Source organism: Clytia hemisphaerica, unplaced genomic scaffold, assembly GCF_902728285.1.
Source record: "Clytia hemisphaerica strain Z4C2 unplaced genomic scaffold, Clytia hemisphaerica genome assembly, whole genome shotgun sequence".
Classification (NCBI taxonomy): domain Eukaryota; kingdom Metazoa; phylum Cnidaria; class Hydrozoa; order Leptothecata; family Clytiidae; genus Clytia; species Clytia hemisphaerica.
Genome location: NW_027103945.1, coordinates 27,805 through 43,037, shown reverse-complemented (window position 1 = coordinate 43,037; position 15,233 = coordinate 27,805). Strand labels below are relative to the sequence as shown.

At 34.3% G+C, this 15,233-nt stretch overlaps 1 protein-coding gene across 1 annotated transcript; it reads left to right on the top strand.

Moving 5' to 3' along the window:
• Window positions 1-42: 42 nt before the first annotated feature.
• LOC136809947 (uncharacterized) lies at window positions 43-3,191 on the top strand. The gene has a single exon (XM_067066512.1). The coding sequence runs from the start codon at window positions 987-989 to the stop codon at window positions 3,189-3,191; it is 2,205 nt and encodes a 734-aa protein (XP_066922613.1). The 5' UTR covers window positions 43-986.
• The last annotated feature ends 12,042 nt before the right edge of the window (window positions 3,192-15,233 follow it).

The window sequence follows — 15,233 nt, the reverse complement described above, 5'->3', positions numbered from 1 at the left end:
AAAAAAGAATTTCTAGATAAGCCATTTCATATGAAGGGAAAATTTGATACAGTTCCTACAATCAGAGATCAGAGATCAAGATCGCTGAATTAGATGAATTTCTCACCATTCCTTCTTCTTCTGCCTGTCCTGGGATATCTGATTTGGATAGCAGTTTGATAGACTGTAGTGTCGAGAACTTATCTCAAAACTCAAGTGACGACATACTTTCCTCTTCATTGATCCAAAAGGACATTTCTTTTGAAAGACAAAGAAAAAATGAAAGCCTTTCTAGTTCATTTCTCGGAGAAATGGCTTCATTGAATTTTAAACCGCCATCTTCAAGAAAAAAGTCAAAGTTATTAGGAGATACAAAGCTCTTGAACAGACAAATAAATGCCTTAACCCATGAAAACAAGAAACTTAAACACCAATTAACTCTTTACAAAGCCAAAAATAAACTGCTCAATGTCACTAAACAAGAAGTCCGTAAAGGATTTTATAACAAAATGAAAATACTCAATCAGAGAATAGACAGAAGAAATGATAAGAAAATTGAATTGACCAAGAAGATTTTAAAGTTAGAAACTGACGTTGAACTTTACAAAAACATGGCTGAAAAAAATAGAAAAAAAGTTTGGTATTTAGAAAATGTACCCCGTAAAGACCTAGATAAGATCAATCAGCAGAAGGGGCGCATTAGTTATTTAGAGAATCTAAATGAAGAGCTAAAGCAAAAGTACGAGTCGTTGAAAGAAAAGGAGACGGTAAATGTTTTTTCTAATGGTCAATACGATGATAAGATCCGCTCCCTCTGTTATCAATTACTCAAAATGAATATCGCCGTGGAAAGTGTTTCTCCTGCGATCGAGGCTGTATTAGATCAACTTGCTGGAATTAAATGTTATAGGTTGCCTTGTAAGTCTTTAGTTGCTGAATTTTTAGCTGAAATGAATTTGGTATCTAGCGCTCACAAGGTGCCGAGGTAATGCTGAACAGTTCTCACAATGTTTTACATACAGATGGTACTAAGTACAAGTTCAAAAGAAGTTGGAAGCTATCATGTTTCTACTGATTCAGGCACCCTCACATTAGGAATTGCAGACATGTATAGCGGGGAGGCACAATCTTATTTAGAGGAAACTAAGGCTATCCTGACCCTGATGTCAGAGACATTTCCATCAACAAACGCAGAATCTGTAAAGTATAAACTGATTCACTCTATTAAAGTATTGATGACGGATAGAACAATTGGAAACTTAACTTTTCATCAAAAATTTCAGAGGTATAGGGAAGGCATCTTACCAGAAGTTATTGAAAACTACAACCTCTTACCTGAAGAAGAGAAAAAAGATGTTTCAACTATTCATCACTTGTTTTGTGGTCTGCATATTATACATAATCTTGGGGTTTATGCTGAAAATGCTTTAATAGAGTGGGAAAAAGCAGTAGAAGAGGAAGGTAGTACACATGGGGGTTTCCAGAAAGCAACTAAATCTAGAACTTACAGCCTGCTTTATGAATTGTCCAAACTGACAACATACAACCATGGTGATCAGAAGAGTGGAAAAGCGGAAGAGTGGAGAGCGTTTTTGAAAAAGAGAGAAATTGTTGATAGGATGGTTTCTTTTATGCACCATCGCTTTAATATTATATTTGTATTGGGCGGAGCAGCTTACTACCATAAAGATCAGTTGAGTGAATTTGCTTCAGCATTGGACGGAACAAATTTTTTGCACACCTCGGTCAAGCAAGATATTGATAATCAAATTTTTTTAGCCTCTAATAGAGCTCTTGGAGTTTTTAATAAAATGGTATCAGGTCCTTTATTTAGAATACTTGAAGAAGAAGGTCATATTTTTTTGCTGAATTCAATGTGGAAGGATTTGTCAGATTATCTTGAATTGTGTAGCCGGGATGCATCATCTATGCTTGAAGGGAAGACTTTTTTTGAAGAAAAGTATGTCACCAGTAATTGTAACATTTATAAAGCACTGTTCAGAGAGACCGAAGATCCTTTATTAGACTGCTTAACTCAAGAGTGCCTTGAAATTATTTGCTGTTCTTGCTCCATCATGGTTAGAAGTCAGCTAAAAGATCAATTACCTGGTGGCAAATACTTTCAGCCAAGTGAAAAAATTGTGAAAGAGACAACCAACTGTCCTAGGCATAATTTAGCTCCTGAGCGTGCGTTTGCCTCATTGGACAGAATCTTGAGCATGAAACCAAACATGACAACCTTAGCAGTTGCTGGTGCGATTATGTACAGTCAGAATAAGACAAATGATTGGCTGTTGAGTAAGAGTGAAGAGGAAATCAAGTTCTTGATTGCAATGGCACGGAAAAATAAAAGAAAGCTAATAAAAGAAAATAGATCTAAGAGGGCCAAAATTTTGCAATACAAAATTGATAGCATGGATAGAAAAAAGGTGGAAAAGGAGATAAAGGTACAAAAGATAAGTGATGAAAAAGAAATAGCTACTAAGAATTTAGATAAAGTAGGGGGGCTCCTTACTGATAAGATTATGGTTGAGAAAATTTGTGAGGCAGGAGTTAAAGAGGCAACTAATAATTTGCAGGCCCAGGTTGCATTTAGGAAAAAAGTTTTGCAACAAAGTTTTTCAAATAGAAAGCTACTCCAATTAGGGGAAAAAGGTGAAAAGGGGTACAAGAAATATGACTTAGAAACGTTAAAGACCCATTTGTGCAATATTTTTGATGAATTGTCAAATTCCCCGGCAGAAAGAGCTCGTGATGTTTTTTGTCGGGTTAAAGAAAATGATCCTCGTCAGGAAAAGCTAAAGAAACTCAAAGAAGAATTAAATGCAAGTGGGGATGCAAGACTAGTAAAGGAAATATCCAGTTCGAAGAAGGTAAAAATCAATCCGGGAAAAGAAAGCAAAATTCCAACATTTCTTTGTAAAAGGATCAAACACAAATGGGACGATGATGGTTTTGATAAATGGTTTGAAGGTAATGTTATAACTGTCTTAGATGATGACGAATTTGATGATGAATGCGAGTTTCAGGTTGCATATGATGGGTTTGAGGATCCTTATGTTATTCAGGTGGTTAAGGAATGGAGGATGAATTGCATCATTGTACTTGGCAGCATACCAAACAAAGAAGTTGTCGACAAAAAAAAAGAAAAAAAAGCAGAAGAAAAAAAAACAAAAACAAAAACAAAAAAGTTAAAAAAATCGTTGAAATAATTGAGTTCATCAATGAAATTTCCACAGCTGTTTCAAAATTGCTGATGATGTTTTCATCATGATTTATTTTTAAAGTTCTTTAATGAAATTTCCACAGTTGTTCCAAGTTACTGTTGATGTTTTCATTATAATTTCAGTTAATGTTGTGTTGATATTTAAATTAGTATGGACCGTCTCATTCGTGGTGGTGGAGGAGAGGACAAAGTGATGCGGGGAGGGGCATCACCAAGTTTTTTAGTTTTAAATTTACTTTTTGCCAGCTTCTATTAATTCAGTTTATTCTATGTAGTGAAGTATATTTTTGAAATAATTCATTTCAACCATGAAATTCTCACAGCTGATGATGTTTTTAGAATTAAGTTGACATTGAATATTGGGTTTCCTTCTTACTCAAATTTTCCTTCGAAGCAAAGTTCTGTTTTAAAGCAATATCTGAAATCAATTTTTACTTTTCTGATGTCAAATTAAGTTTACGATTTCAAAAAAATTAAGTGGATAAATTTTATCCACATGCGGTAAGTTCAACCTTTTTTTTTAATCCTGCTTAATCTCGTTTTCTTTTTAGCTAAATAATTTTAGCAAAATGTTCTTTTTCGATGACGAAGAAATGGCAGCTACATTGGCGATGGCTGCCAAAAAAAGAAAAACCACATCCCAAACAACAACAACAACAACAATAGTAATACCCCCAACAACAGCAACAACAAAAGCCCCGACAACAACAACAACAAAAGCCCCGACAACAACAACATCAAAAGCCAGAAAAACTTCCTCAAAATCATCAACATCAAAAACCAAAACGAGCATAGCGAGAACCACTTCAACAACAACCAAACCAACCAAACCCCGAACAAATACAATAATGACAACAGCATCGACAACATCATCAGCACCATCATCAACAACAACAACAACAACACCAACAACAACCACATCCCGAACAACAACAGCAACATCCCAAACAATAACAATAACCACATCCCGAACAACAACAGCAACATCAAACGCCTCAACAACATCGAACGCCTCAACAACAGCAACAACAACCACATCTAACGCCTCAACAACAACCACATCGAATGCCCCGACAACAACAACAACAACAACAACAACAACAACAACAACAACAAAATCAAAATCTTCAAAACGAAAACGCAGAGGTAGAGGCAACAATTTTGTTCAGTTGGCTGCTAATAATCACCCAACTGGTGGAAATTTTCCAAATTTCTCCCTGCATCAATACAGGGAGGCCCTTAAAATCGAAAGGCACCATAAGCGCCAACAATACAGGGAAGAGCGCAGACATTTACAGGACCGAGCTGAACTGTTGGAACGGTTAATCCAACAAGCGGTGAAGCCTTTGAGCTCACTTCCTGCTCAAAACAACAACTCGACACAACGCCAGCCAACAAACCAATTAGCATTAAACCCTACAACAACAACTACATCATCATCAACATTAGCTCAAAACCAAATAATGTCCAATCCAAATCCTCAACCAGTTTACCATATCAATTTCAGTAACAATAAATTTGTCATGAATGAGTACCACCGCCCTTGAGATTATTTCAATATTACAATAGTTTTTTATTTTTTTTTATTTCTTTATATATGCCTTTTTTTCTTTTTTGGTTTTGAGCAAGTGTTGTTGATGATATAGTTGTACACGGTTTAATGTTAATTGGTTTGTTGGCTGGCGTTGTGTTGTGTTGTTGTTTTGTGCTGCAATTGAGCACAAAGGTTTCACTACTTGTTGGATTAATTGATCCAACAGTTCAGCCCGTTGTTTTATGTCTGCGTTCTTCCCTGTATTGTTTGCACTTAAACACGCCTCAATACTAAGGGCCTTCTTGTATTCATTTAAGGAGAAATTTTGATGATTAGTTGTCACTAAAATTTGAAAGTAAAAATTAGAAATTGAAAGTCAAAATTAAAAATTATGTTATTGTTGTTGTCACTAAGATTTGAAAACTTTAAAATTCTGTTGTTGTTGTTATTGTTGTTGTCACTAAGATTTGAAAACTTTAAAATTCTGTTGTTGTTGTTATTGTTGTTGTCACTAAGATTTGAAAACTATGTAATGATGTTGTTGTTGTTGTCACTAAGATTTGAAAACTATAAAATTCTGTTGTTGTTGTTGTCACTAAGATTTGAAAACTATAATATTCTGTTGTTGTTGTTGTCACTAAGATTAAGATTTGAAAACTTTAAAATTCTGTTGTTGTTGTTATTGTTGTTGTCACTAAGATTTGAAAACTATGTAATGATGTTGTTGTTGTTGTCACTAAGATTTGAAAACTATAATATTCTGTTGTTGTTGTTGTCACTAAGATTTGAAAACTTTAAAATTCTGTTGTTGTTGTTGTCACTAAGATTTGAAAACTTTAAAATTCTGTTGTTGTTGTTGTTGTCACTAAGATTTGAAAACTTTAAAATTCTGTTGTTGTTGTTGTCACTAAGATTTGAAAACTTTAAAATTCTGTTGTTGTTGTTGTCACTAAGATTTGAAAACTTTAAAATTCTGTTGTTGTTGTTGTCACTAAGATTTGAAAACTTTAAAATTCTGTTGTTGTTGTTGTCACTAAGATTTGAAAACTTTAAAATTCTGTTGTTGTTGTTGTCACTAAGATTTGAAAACTATAATATTCTGTTGTTGTTGTTGTCACTAAGATTTGAAAACTTTAAAATTCTGTTGTTGTTGTTGTCACTGAGATTTGAAAACTATAAAATTCTGTTGTTGTTGTTGTCACTAAGATTTGAAAACTATAAAATTCTGTTGTTGTTGTTGTCACTAAGATTCGAAAACTAAACTTGAAAGAATCTTTTTTAAGTTCAGCTCTTTCTTCTTCCTAGAAAATCATTGAATATATTTATAAAGTTGTACATAAAATATTGAAAATATTAATTGTATCTAACTGTTCCATTGTAAAAAAATATTTTAATTATTTATTAATTTATTCTGATCATGATATTTTGATATCGAAAATTTAAATAATAAGCACTTCTAATTATCAGTAAACAAGTTGGACAGATACAAATAGCTGTTTATAAAAGAAATGTATTGAAAACTAGCCTATGAAGCAATATTAGACTTTGGAATTTTTTTCAATCAGTTTGAATTGCACCTTTATTGATTTCGACTCTTTCTTGTCTTAGAAAAACATCAGATATTTATTTAAGTTATACATAATATGAATTTCTAAACTATTCCCTTAGTAAACAGTTGTAAGTTTATTCTAGAGTATTCTAATTTATTGTCAGTAAAAGAGATTAACAATTAAAAAAATTTAAATGGTTGAAAGACAATTTAAGATCTATCTAAAGCCTATAGGAAAGACTACTTTTTTATATTTGATTTGACATAGCTGATATGAAAATTGGTTTAATATTCTATCCATTTAAAAATTCTGAGTCTGTTTAATCATCCTTTAGTCTGTTTATTTATTTTTCAGAAACTAAATTATCAGTTAATTATATAGACAAATTTTGAAACTTGTATGGCTGTCATAAAGTATTGAGTTGTCTTGCAGTTGATTCACTGGCAGTCGGCACCCTGTAACACAGAAAAAGATTTGATCACAAGTTAAAGGTATACAGTTAATATTTTTAGTATTCAGTTCCCTATGCTTATCTGACTTTCAAAGTTTCAACAGTTAGGTTTATCAAGAGTTATATTATAAACTGTTATATGGCACTTTTGATCTCTCAGTAGGTAATTTCAAAGGTACCCCTGAAAAATTCGACCTAAAGTGCATACTAGGTGGGAAATTGTCAAAATCCTTTAAAATCGCATAAATTATGCATATTTGTGCACTTTTGTATAAATTATCTGCAGTTTTTCACTGTAACAAATTTTTTGACCCCTCCTTAGGTCATTTCAAAGGTGCACTGAAAATTTTGAACAAAAGCGCATGCTAGATCAGAAGATATGGCTTATTTTCCCTTAAATCGCATAAATTATGCATTTTTTGCCAATTTGCGCAATGTATAAATGTTTTTTTCACTGTTATTGCATTTCTACTCCCTCAGTAGGTAATTTCAAAGATGCCCTGAAAAATTCTGCCTAAAGCGCATATTAAATGGGAAGTTGTCTTGTATTTTCCTCAAAATCCTTTAAAATCGCATAAATTATGCATTTTTTTGCACTTATGTATAAATTATCTGCAGTTTTTCACTGTAACAACATTTTTGACCCCTCCTTAGGACTTTTCATAGGTGCCCTGACAATTTTGAACAAAAGCGCATGCTAGATCAGAAGATATGGCTTATTTTCCCTTAAATCGCATAAATTATGCATTTTTTGCCAATTTGCGCAATGTATAAATGGTTTTTTTCGCAGTTATTGCATTTCTGCTCCCTCAGTAGGTAATTTCAAAGGTGCCCTGAAAAATTCTGCCTAAAGCACATGCTAGATGGGATGTTGTCTAGTATTTTTCCTTTAAATCCTTCAAAATCGCATAAATTATGCATATTTTTGCACTTTTGTATAAATTATCTACAGTTTTTCACTGTTTCAACATTTTTTACCACTCCTTAAGTTATTTCAAAAGTTCTCTGAAAAATTTGAACAGAAACGCATGATAGATCGAAAGATATGACTTATTTTCCTCTAAATCGCATAAATTATGCATGTTTTTAGCGATTCCTTATCAAAGCATTCTCTAGAATATGTCCAAAACTGATATATATCGTAGTTTGTCTGATAAACTCATGGAACGGTAATGTGTGGCACATTTTTGGCTTGTCAGGGAGGCTTTTTATCCTTGAAAACTTATTTTTCCTAATAATTAGCCTAATTTATGCAACATTTCGCATAATTATGACAAACAGAATGCATCATAAGCTTATGTTTTTAGATTTTTGAAAAGTACTGATGTTTTTGAGGATTCCCTGAAAATTTCAGGTTGCTAGCTAAAGTATATCAAATGTTACTAACTTTTGAAGTTAGAATTTGTATTGAAAGTGCATAAAATTGACACGTTTTATATATTTTTACAGTATAAATTTTTAAGCCTTTTTACCCAAAAATTGCTGATTTTTCAGCCATTAAAAATGCGATAACTCAAAAACCGCTTGTCATAGAAAACTCTATGACCCCTCATTTTTTTTCTTTTTTAATGCCCTTTCAGATAGAAATGGTTTCAAATGATTTAAAACACTTTTAAAAATCGTCTGGAGTTGCTAACTTGAGTAGCAGAGGGGATTTGAACCTGGAGTCGCTAATACAAGCCGTAGACGCCTTAGACCATTCGGCTATCTCTTATTTACAATAATGAGAAATACTTCATAATATTTAATCTTATATACAGAGATGTTAGTTTTTTTCCTAACACGTGAACAACTGAACTGTTCACATGATAGAGAAATGTAAAAACAACTTTTTTTTAAAAGAACATCTTCCTAAAGAGAAGAAGGTTTGTTACGATTATTTCTGTGTAAATCACATTGTTTTTCTTAAAACGTACTACATCTGTTATATTCTTATAGTTTTAATAGTTAATTGTATTTTCTCCTTTATGTTTTTAACCAATAAAGACGATTTCAATTGTTTTTTATTCTGTCAATCATGTTCTAACAGCCAATCAAATCCTTCACAATATGTACTAGCCTGTGCTGTGCTTGAAAACGCGTATCGCCTAGTAAATTGTTACACACTGACACCGGGCAGAATGCTAATGAAAGGCCCAGTACGCTAAAGCTAGCTGGGCCAACAAATTGTAAACAAAAAAGTTTAAAATCTCTGACCATACAGTGAAGTACAGCAGAAAGACAGATAAGAAGTTGAAAGGTTGACCGAGAGCCCGGTTCGGAACCCCGTAACCGAGTGGCCGTACACTACATCTTTTTCTTGTGGATTTTCCTATTGTGATGTGAGGCTTTATTCACATATGTTTTAGTCATTCAAGGCCTCATTTTTGTTTGGTTACACAATTCCTATTTATCTTAATTAGGTCGTGTCTTTTACTATCTTTAGCTCCATACGACTACGCACACCAGAGATTTTCCATTAGGCCCGATTTTTAACTTTATTCTTGAACGGCCTCATGGGGCCACATGGTGATCCTGGGTGCAATATTGCTGGTATTCCTCCGGCAGGCAAAATTCCAAGCACTTTTCCCACTGGCCGCTTTTTGATCTAGAATTGAGTTTCAGCCATGCCATTGCTATTATCTGAGACCCCCCCCCTAACGGACTCCTAGTTAAGAGTTTATTAATGATATCAAGAATTTAAATGCAACAAAAATAAGTACTTTTCTGTCGTAACATAAACAAAATTATTGTTTACTAGTATATAACTATAATAGAATACACTTTAACCATGCATGGATAGGAGCCGCGGCTCCACTTTGAACGTGGTAGGTGTTAGGGTGATAGGGCCGTAGTTTAGTGTCCCTTAATTAGTGTCTAAGGAGACGCCATGATGGTTGGCGCCGACGGGAGAAAATTTTTGAAAATTAGCCCTTCTAGACTGGTTAAAACAGGTCTTTTTTAAAGCTTACGGCCCCTGATGGAAAGAAATGCTTGAAGAACAAAAGAAATCCGGGGGAACTACCCTTGTCAACCGACGGGGGCGCTCCACTGAAGTCCAAAAAATGAACCCTACCAACTTTGACTATTGTTTACTAAGGTTTACTGTCTATATTTTTCTGACTTTTTATGACTCAAAAAAATTTTTTTCTTCAAATATTGAGTTTCAAAACTCAATTTAAAATTGAGTTTTCTGGCCGTATAACGGCCACAGAAAAGTGCTTGGAATTTAGCCTGCCCGGATAGGCCCCGTTGGTCAGCGCAATCTTTCCTCCAGGACAACTAGTAACCACATGAGTGCATTTTTACATTTTTACTTTTTAAGAAAAACGAAAACTTGTAGATATATCTAGAGGACAATTTTTAATTTCGCCTAGCGAAAGTATTACGATAGCATTTCGCGGCGGCGGCGGCGGCGGTGTAATAAAAAAATTGGAAAACGAAAGTACTCGATACGGTGGACAAACTCACTAAATTCAATTTACAAACTACACGCTCGTATAACCACGGACGATTTTCGCGGGTTTTCTTTGGATTACGTCATATATCTTTGTGTCTTTACAAGGACACTTGTATAGCGTAGCTGGACTGAGCACAAATTTATTTCCTTTGAACCATGTGTGTCGTCGTAATAATAGATATTGTCTTTCTTTGACCAATAAGAGGTCGTTCCTCGTGTTTTTTCAACCAATCAGAAATACTTTTCAATAAAAGTACTTAACAATGAAAATCCATCGTCAGACAGATGGATTTTGCACGGAAAGTTTGTTGCTAAAAATATTTTAAGAAATTCCTTTGAAATGATTGCAATAATAAGAAAACAACAATCGAACAATTACTTTTTAATGAGTTTTATCACACCATTATACGATCAAATCATTAAAAAAGAGAAAATTTTCTTTCTCGTGAATGATGTTTAGATTTTGCTTTTAGCAGCTGTAGTATGATGTATTCCGTTCCTTGTTCGACATCTTGCTATAGCCATTATAAGATTTGGGTACTTTGGTGAAAGTTTAGGCGAGTTTAGGCTATTTTTTACTCATTTTTTCTTCGTCATTTTCAACTTCAACCTTCTAAGAGCTGTTTAAAATATTTGTTACACCTTGAAATAACTTACGTAATTTACAATTTAACTTTTTCGAAAGACCCTTTTTCAAGGTTTTTGGCTTATAAATTGATCAAACTTATATTTTATTTAAAAAATATTCATTAAAGATAAAGTCAAATATAAAACCTTGCAAAAAAGTCCCTTATGAAAACTAATAAACTTTGCAACAACTAATTATTTCAATTAATTTGAAAAAAATATTCTCAACCGCTGACCGGGGTTCGTGGATTCGCTACGACAGACATGTGTTAAAAAGAGAAAGAGAAATAGCCGTTGTACTCAGTCCAGCTTCGCTATACAAGTGTCCTTGGTCTTTAGCTTCAGGGTTTGGATTTTTTCTTTATTTTCTTATAAGCATATACTTTATAAGAATCAAATCAATAACTCTTGATAAACGCTGATATACCCTTCGGCAATTAGTTCTTACAAAGTAAACAAGGGATAGCGCGCAATGTGAGCATATTTATTTTTCTTATAAGCATATACTTTATAAGAATCAAATCGATAACTCTTGATAAACGGTGATATACCCTTCGGCAATTAGTTCTTACAAAGTAAACAAGGGATAGCGCGCAATGTGAGCATATTTATTTTTCTTATAAGCATATACTTTATAAGAATATAATCAATAACTCTTGATAGACGGTGATATACCTTTCGGTAATTAGTTCTTACAAAGTAAACAAGGGATAGCGCGCAATATGAGCATTTTCTTATAAGCATATACTTTATAAGAATCAAATCAATAACTCTCGATAGAAGGTGATATAGCCTTCGGTTATTAGTTCTTACAAAGTAAACAAGGGATGGCGCGCAATGTGAGCATATTTATTTTTCTTATAAGCATATACTTTATAAGAATCAAATCAATAACTCTCGATAGAAGGTGATATAGCCTTCGGTAATTAGTTCTTACAAAGTAAACAAGGGATGGCGCGCAATGTGAGCATATTTATTTTTCTTATAAGCATATACTTTATAAGAATCAAATCGATAACTCTTGATAAACAGTGATATACCCTTTAGTCTGGCAGAAATAAAAGTTGACCTGGAAAAAAATTCCGCGTAAACTTTCTGGTATCGTTGGAAGCGGAATTTTACGAGGTTTAACATACTCAGAGCCTCATGTTGAGGCCCTTGGGGAAAAAAATTGGTGAAATAAAACACTTAGGACCCATTTTCGATATAAAATGCCTTGAAAAGTGCTATCCTTTCAATGGTAGGTGTCTTTCAAAACACTCAAATATGTATACCCCTGTCTCAAAAATCTGGAGGGGGGTTCCCAACAAACACATTTCTGGAAACCAAAAGCAATTAAACAGTGTCATCCATGATATGAAATGGGTCAAGTGCAAGGCGAAAGCACATGGGGATAGCGCTGACTTTCAAAGACTTTGAATAGCTTTGCTTTGATAGGTTTTTAGTGTAGCTGATGACCAGTACACTGCTAAAAACGTATCTGTTTTGGGGCGAAGAAGTACACTTCAGTCTTGATTTTACCAAAAGTTTTCCCCAAGGGCCTCATCGTGAGGCTCTGAGTATGATAATCTACATAAAATTTCGCTTCCAACGGTACCAAGAAAGTTTACGCGGAATTTTTTTCTACGTTCACCCCTGTTTTATTGTATTTCGGCCAGACTACTTCGGTAATTAGTTCTTACAAAGTAATCAAGGGATGGCGCGCAATATGAACATATTTACCTTATCGGGGAAAACTTCGTCGCGGAAAAATATTCGTCACTTGCTGGTAGCATTAAGGCCAGGGTAAATTTTCGTCGGGGAAAGATATTCCTCACTTGGACGAAGTTTTCCCTGATAAGGTATTTTTCTTATAAGCATATACTCTATAAGAATCAAATTAATAACCCTTTATAGTTGGTGATATGCCCTTCAGTTATTAGTTCTTAAGAATTAAATAACCATTGTTCGTAAATTGATCTTATCTTTTTAGCGATTTTGAGCCTCGTTGTTCATATAAATTTGTTTCATCAAGGCTCGATGTAAAGTAGACTTCAGATTAGCTTCCATCTCTACTTCTTGTTTTTTCCCATGCAGTTTAAACTTTAGGCGAAATTTTCGACTTCAAGTCGTCTTGTTTATTATTTATACCACATTGTTTTGGTGATTAAAGAGATTGAAATAAAAAAAAAAAAATTGGAAACAAATTAGGAAATGAAACAAACTCAGCAAACTTAGACACAAACTACAAATATACTGGGGAGAGAAAAAGTTACAACACATTGATATATAAAAACGACTCTATCGATTAAAAATAAATGAAAATTAGTAAATTAGTAAAAAAGAAACAGTGACAAGTCCAAAATTTTTTTGTTGTTTAGATGTGGAGTAGTGAATCTGAAAATTTTTTCGCATTACAAAAGGTTCTCAAACTTGATGGCGACCATACATTTTCCTCAAAACTTTTTCCAACCGTGTAATCTTTGCTCCTTGCTTCTTTGCTCTATCAATGAGAGACATACTTGCACTAATGAAATTGTTCACACTGGAACAGACCCTACCAATCCTCAAAATTTCAGCTCCCACACAGTTATAAAACATCCGAGATTGAATATTGCTCGACGCAAATAAAAGACGAACAATCGAAAAAGGAAAGTTATCTCTTTTGTCATAGAGTTTTGCATCTATGTAACCGTTGTCATTGGTTAATGAGATCTAGAAAAGTAATAGTATCGCCTGAACTTTCAAGAGTTGAAGTTCAGGAGGGTAGATTTCTTTATAGTTTTCCATAAATATATTGTCATCATTGATTGTTAAAAGATCGTCGATGAATCGAAAAGTGTTTGAAAAGCGCCTTGCTTTTTGTAAATTTTCTTTCTTGAGGCTTTTCACCCATTGACTTTCAAAATGATATAAGAACAAATTAGCCATACAGGGAGCTGGGTCCGAGCCCATCGGAATACCTATTGTTTGTCTAAAGATTTTATTACCAAATGTGAAATAGCAATTGCTCATGAGGTATTCAAGTGCCTCTTTAAAGAGCGGTTTTGTAAATTTCAATTTTTGGCAACCCAGCTAGCCCTAGACTTAGACAAAGAAAGTAACTCGTGCGAGCCACCTTGAAAGCAGAAGTATGTAATTTGGTTCATTACATCTAAAAGTTTTTCATGAGGGATCTTAATCAAAGGTAGACATTGATCTTAAAGAGTTACGATGATTAAGTCTCTTAATACAATTCAATACTTGCTCATTACAGGATTTTATGTCATGTATATATCTTTCTCTTGTTCTTTAGATTAACATTCATAGTTACTATAAATAAACATATGAATAAGACATTCTTCATGTTAATCTTATTCTAATGGATGAATTGCAATGTTCAATCCCTGGTTGTAACTACAAGACACCAGCGGGATCATCAGAGAATGTCGCATGCACCCTTCTTTCTGCACACAGCACGATTCATATGGGTGGTCGCACACATGTCACCCCTGGACCAAAGTTGGATCGGCCCAAAGTGGATAGTGGCCTCAACCAAGAAGATTGGAACTTATTTATTCACCGCTGGGATGCATTTGTGAATGGATCGGGTCTTGACCCAAATGATTGCTCGACTCAACTGTTCCAATGTGCCAGCCAGGCACTTGGAGAGAGAATCCGGGAATTATGAATCGTCCCACTGATGAACTTTTGGCGCTAATGAGATCACTTGCCGTTGTTGCTGTTGCCACTTGTGTCACCAGGACCGAGCTGATGAACATGATTCAACAGCTTGATGAACAATTTCGTATATTTGCCTCTCGTGTCAGAGGAAAGGCAGTGACTTGTGATTATAAGACGAAATGTACCTGCAATAACACTGTTGATTTCACAGATTCAATTATTAGAGATATTTTGATAGCGGGTATTGTAGATTCTGATATTCGTCGAGAGATACTAGGTGTGAAAGACATACTAGATACACCTATCAATGACATTATCGCACTTGTTGAAAGCAAGGAGATGGCACGCGATTTGTCTGTACACAAACCCGATTCTACGGCTAATTTCAAAATTCATTCCCGTAGAGGGTCTGCTGTCATTGTCTTTTCTGGTTTGAGATTTCTCAAACCAGGCGCGGCGGAGAGTTTTGCGTTTTTTTGTGAAATGCCGTGAAGTTTTCTGATCAAAATCAAAACAAACAAAATGGCTGTCAGAGAAGCATCAAGAAACATAGAAAAGTTTTCAGAAAACTTCGATAAGCATTTAAAGGAGGTATCAAAAATCTTTTTTAACATTGAGGAAGTCTATGACTTTCAACGAGAAGCTGTTAAAGCTTTTTTGGAAAGGAAACATGTAATTGTTAACACCCCCACTGGTCGTGGGAAGAGCTTTTGTTTTCAAATTTTGCCCTATCTTGTGGATAGCCTATCAAACAGGCCTTATGGTATTAGTGTGCTGTTAGTTGT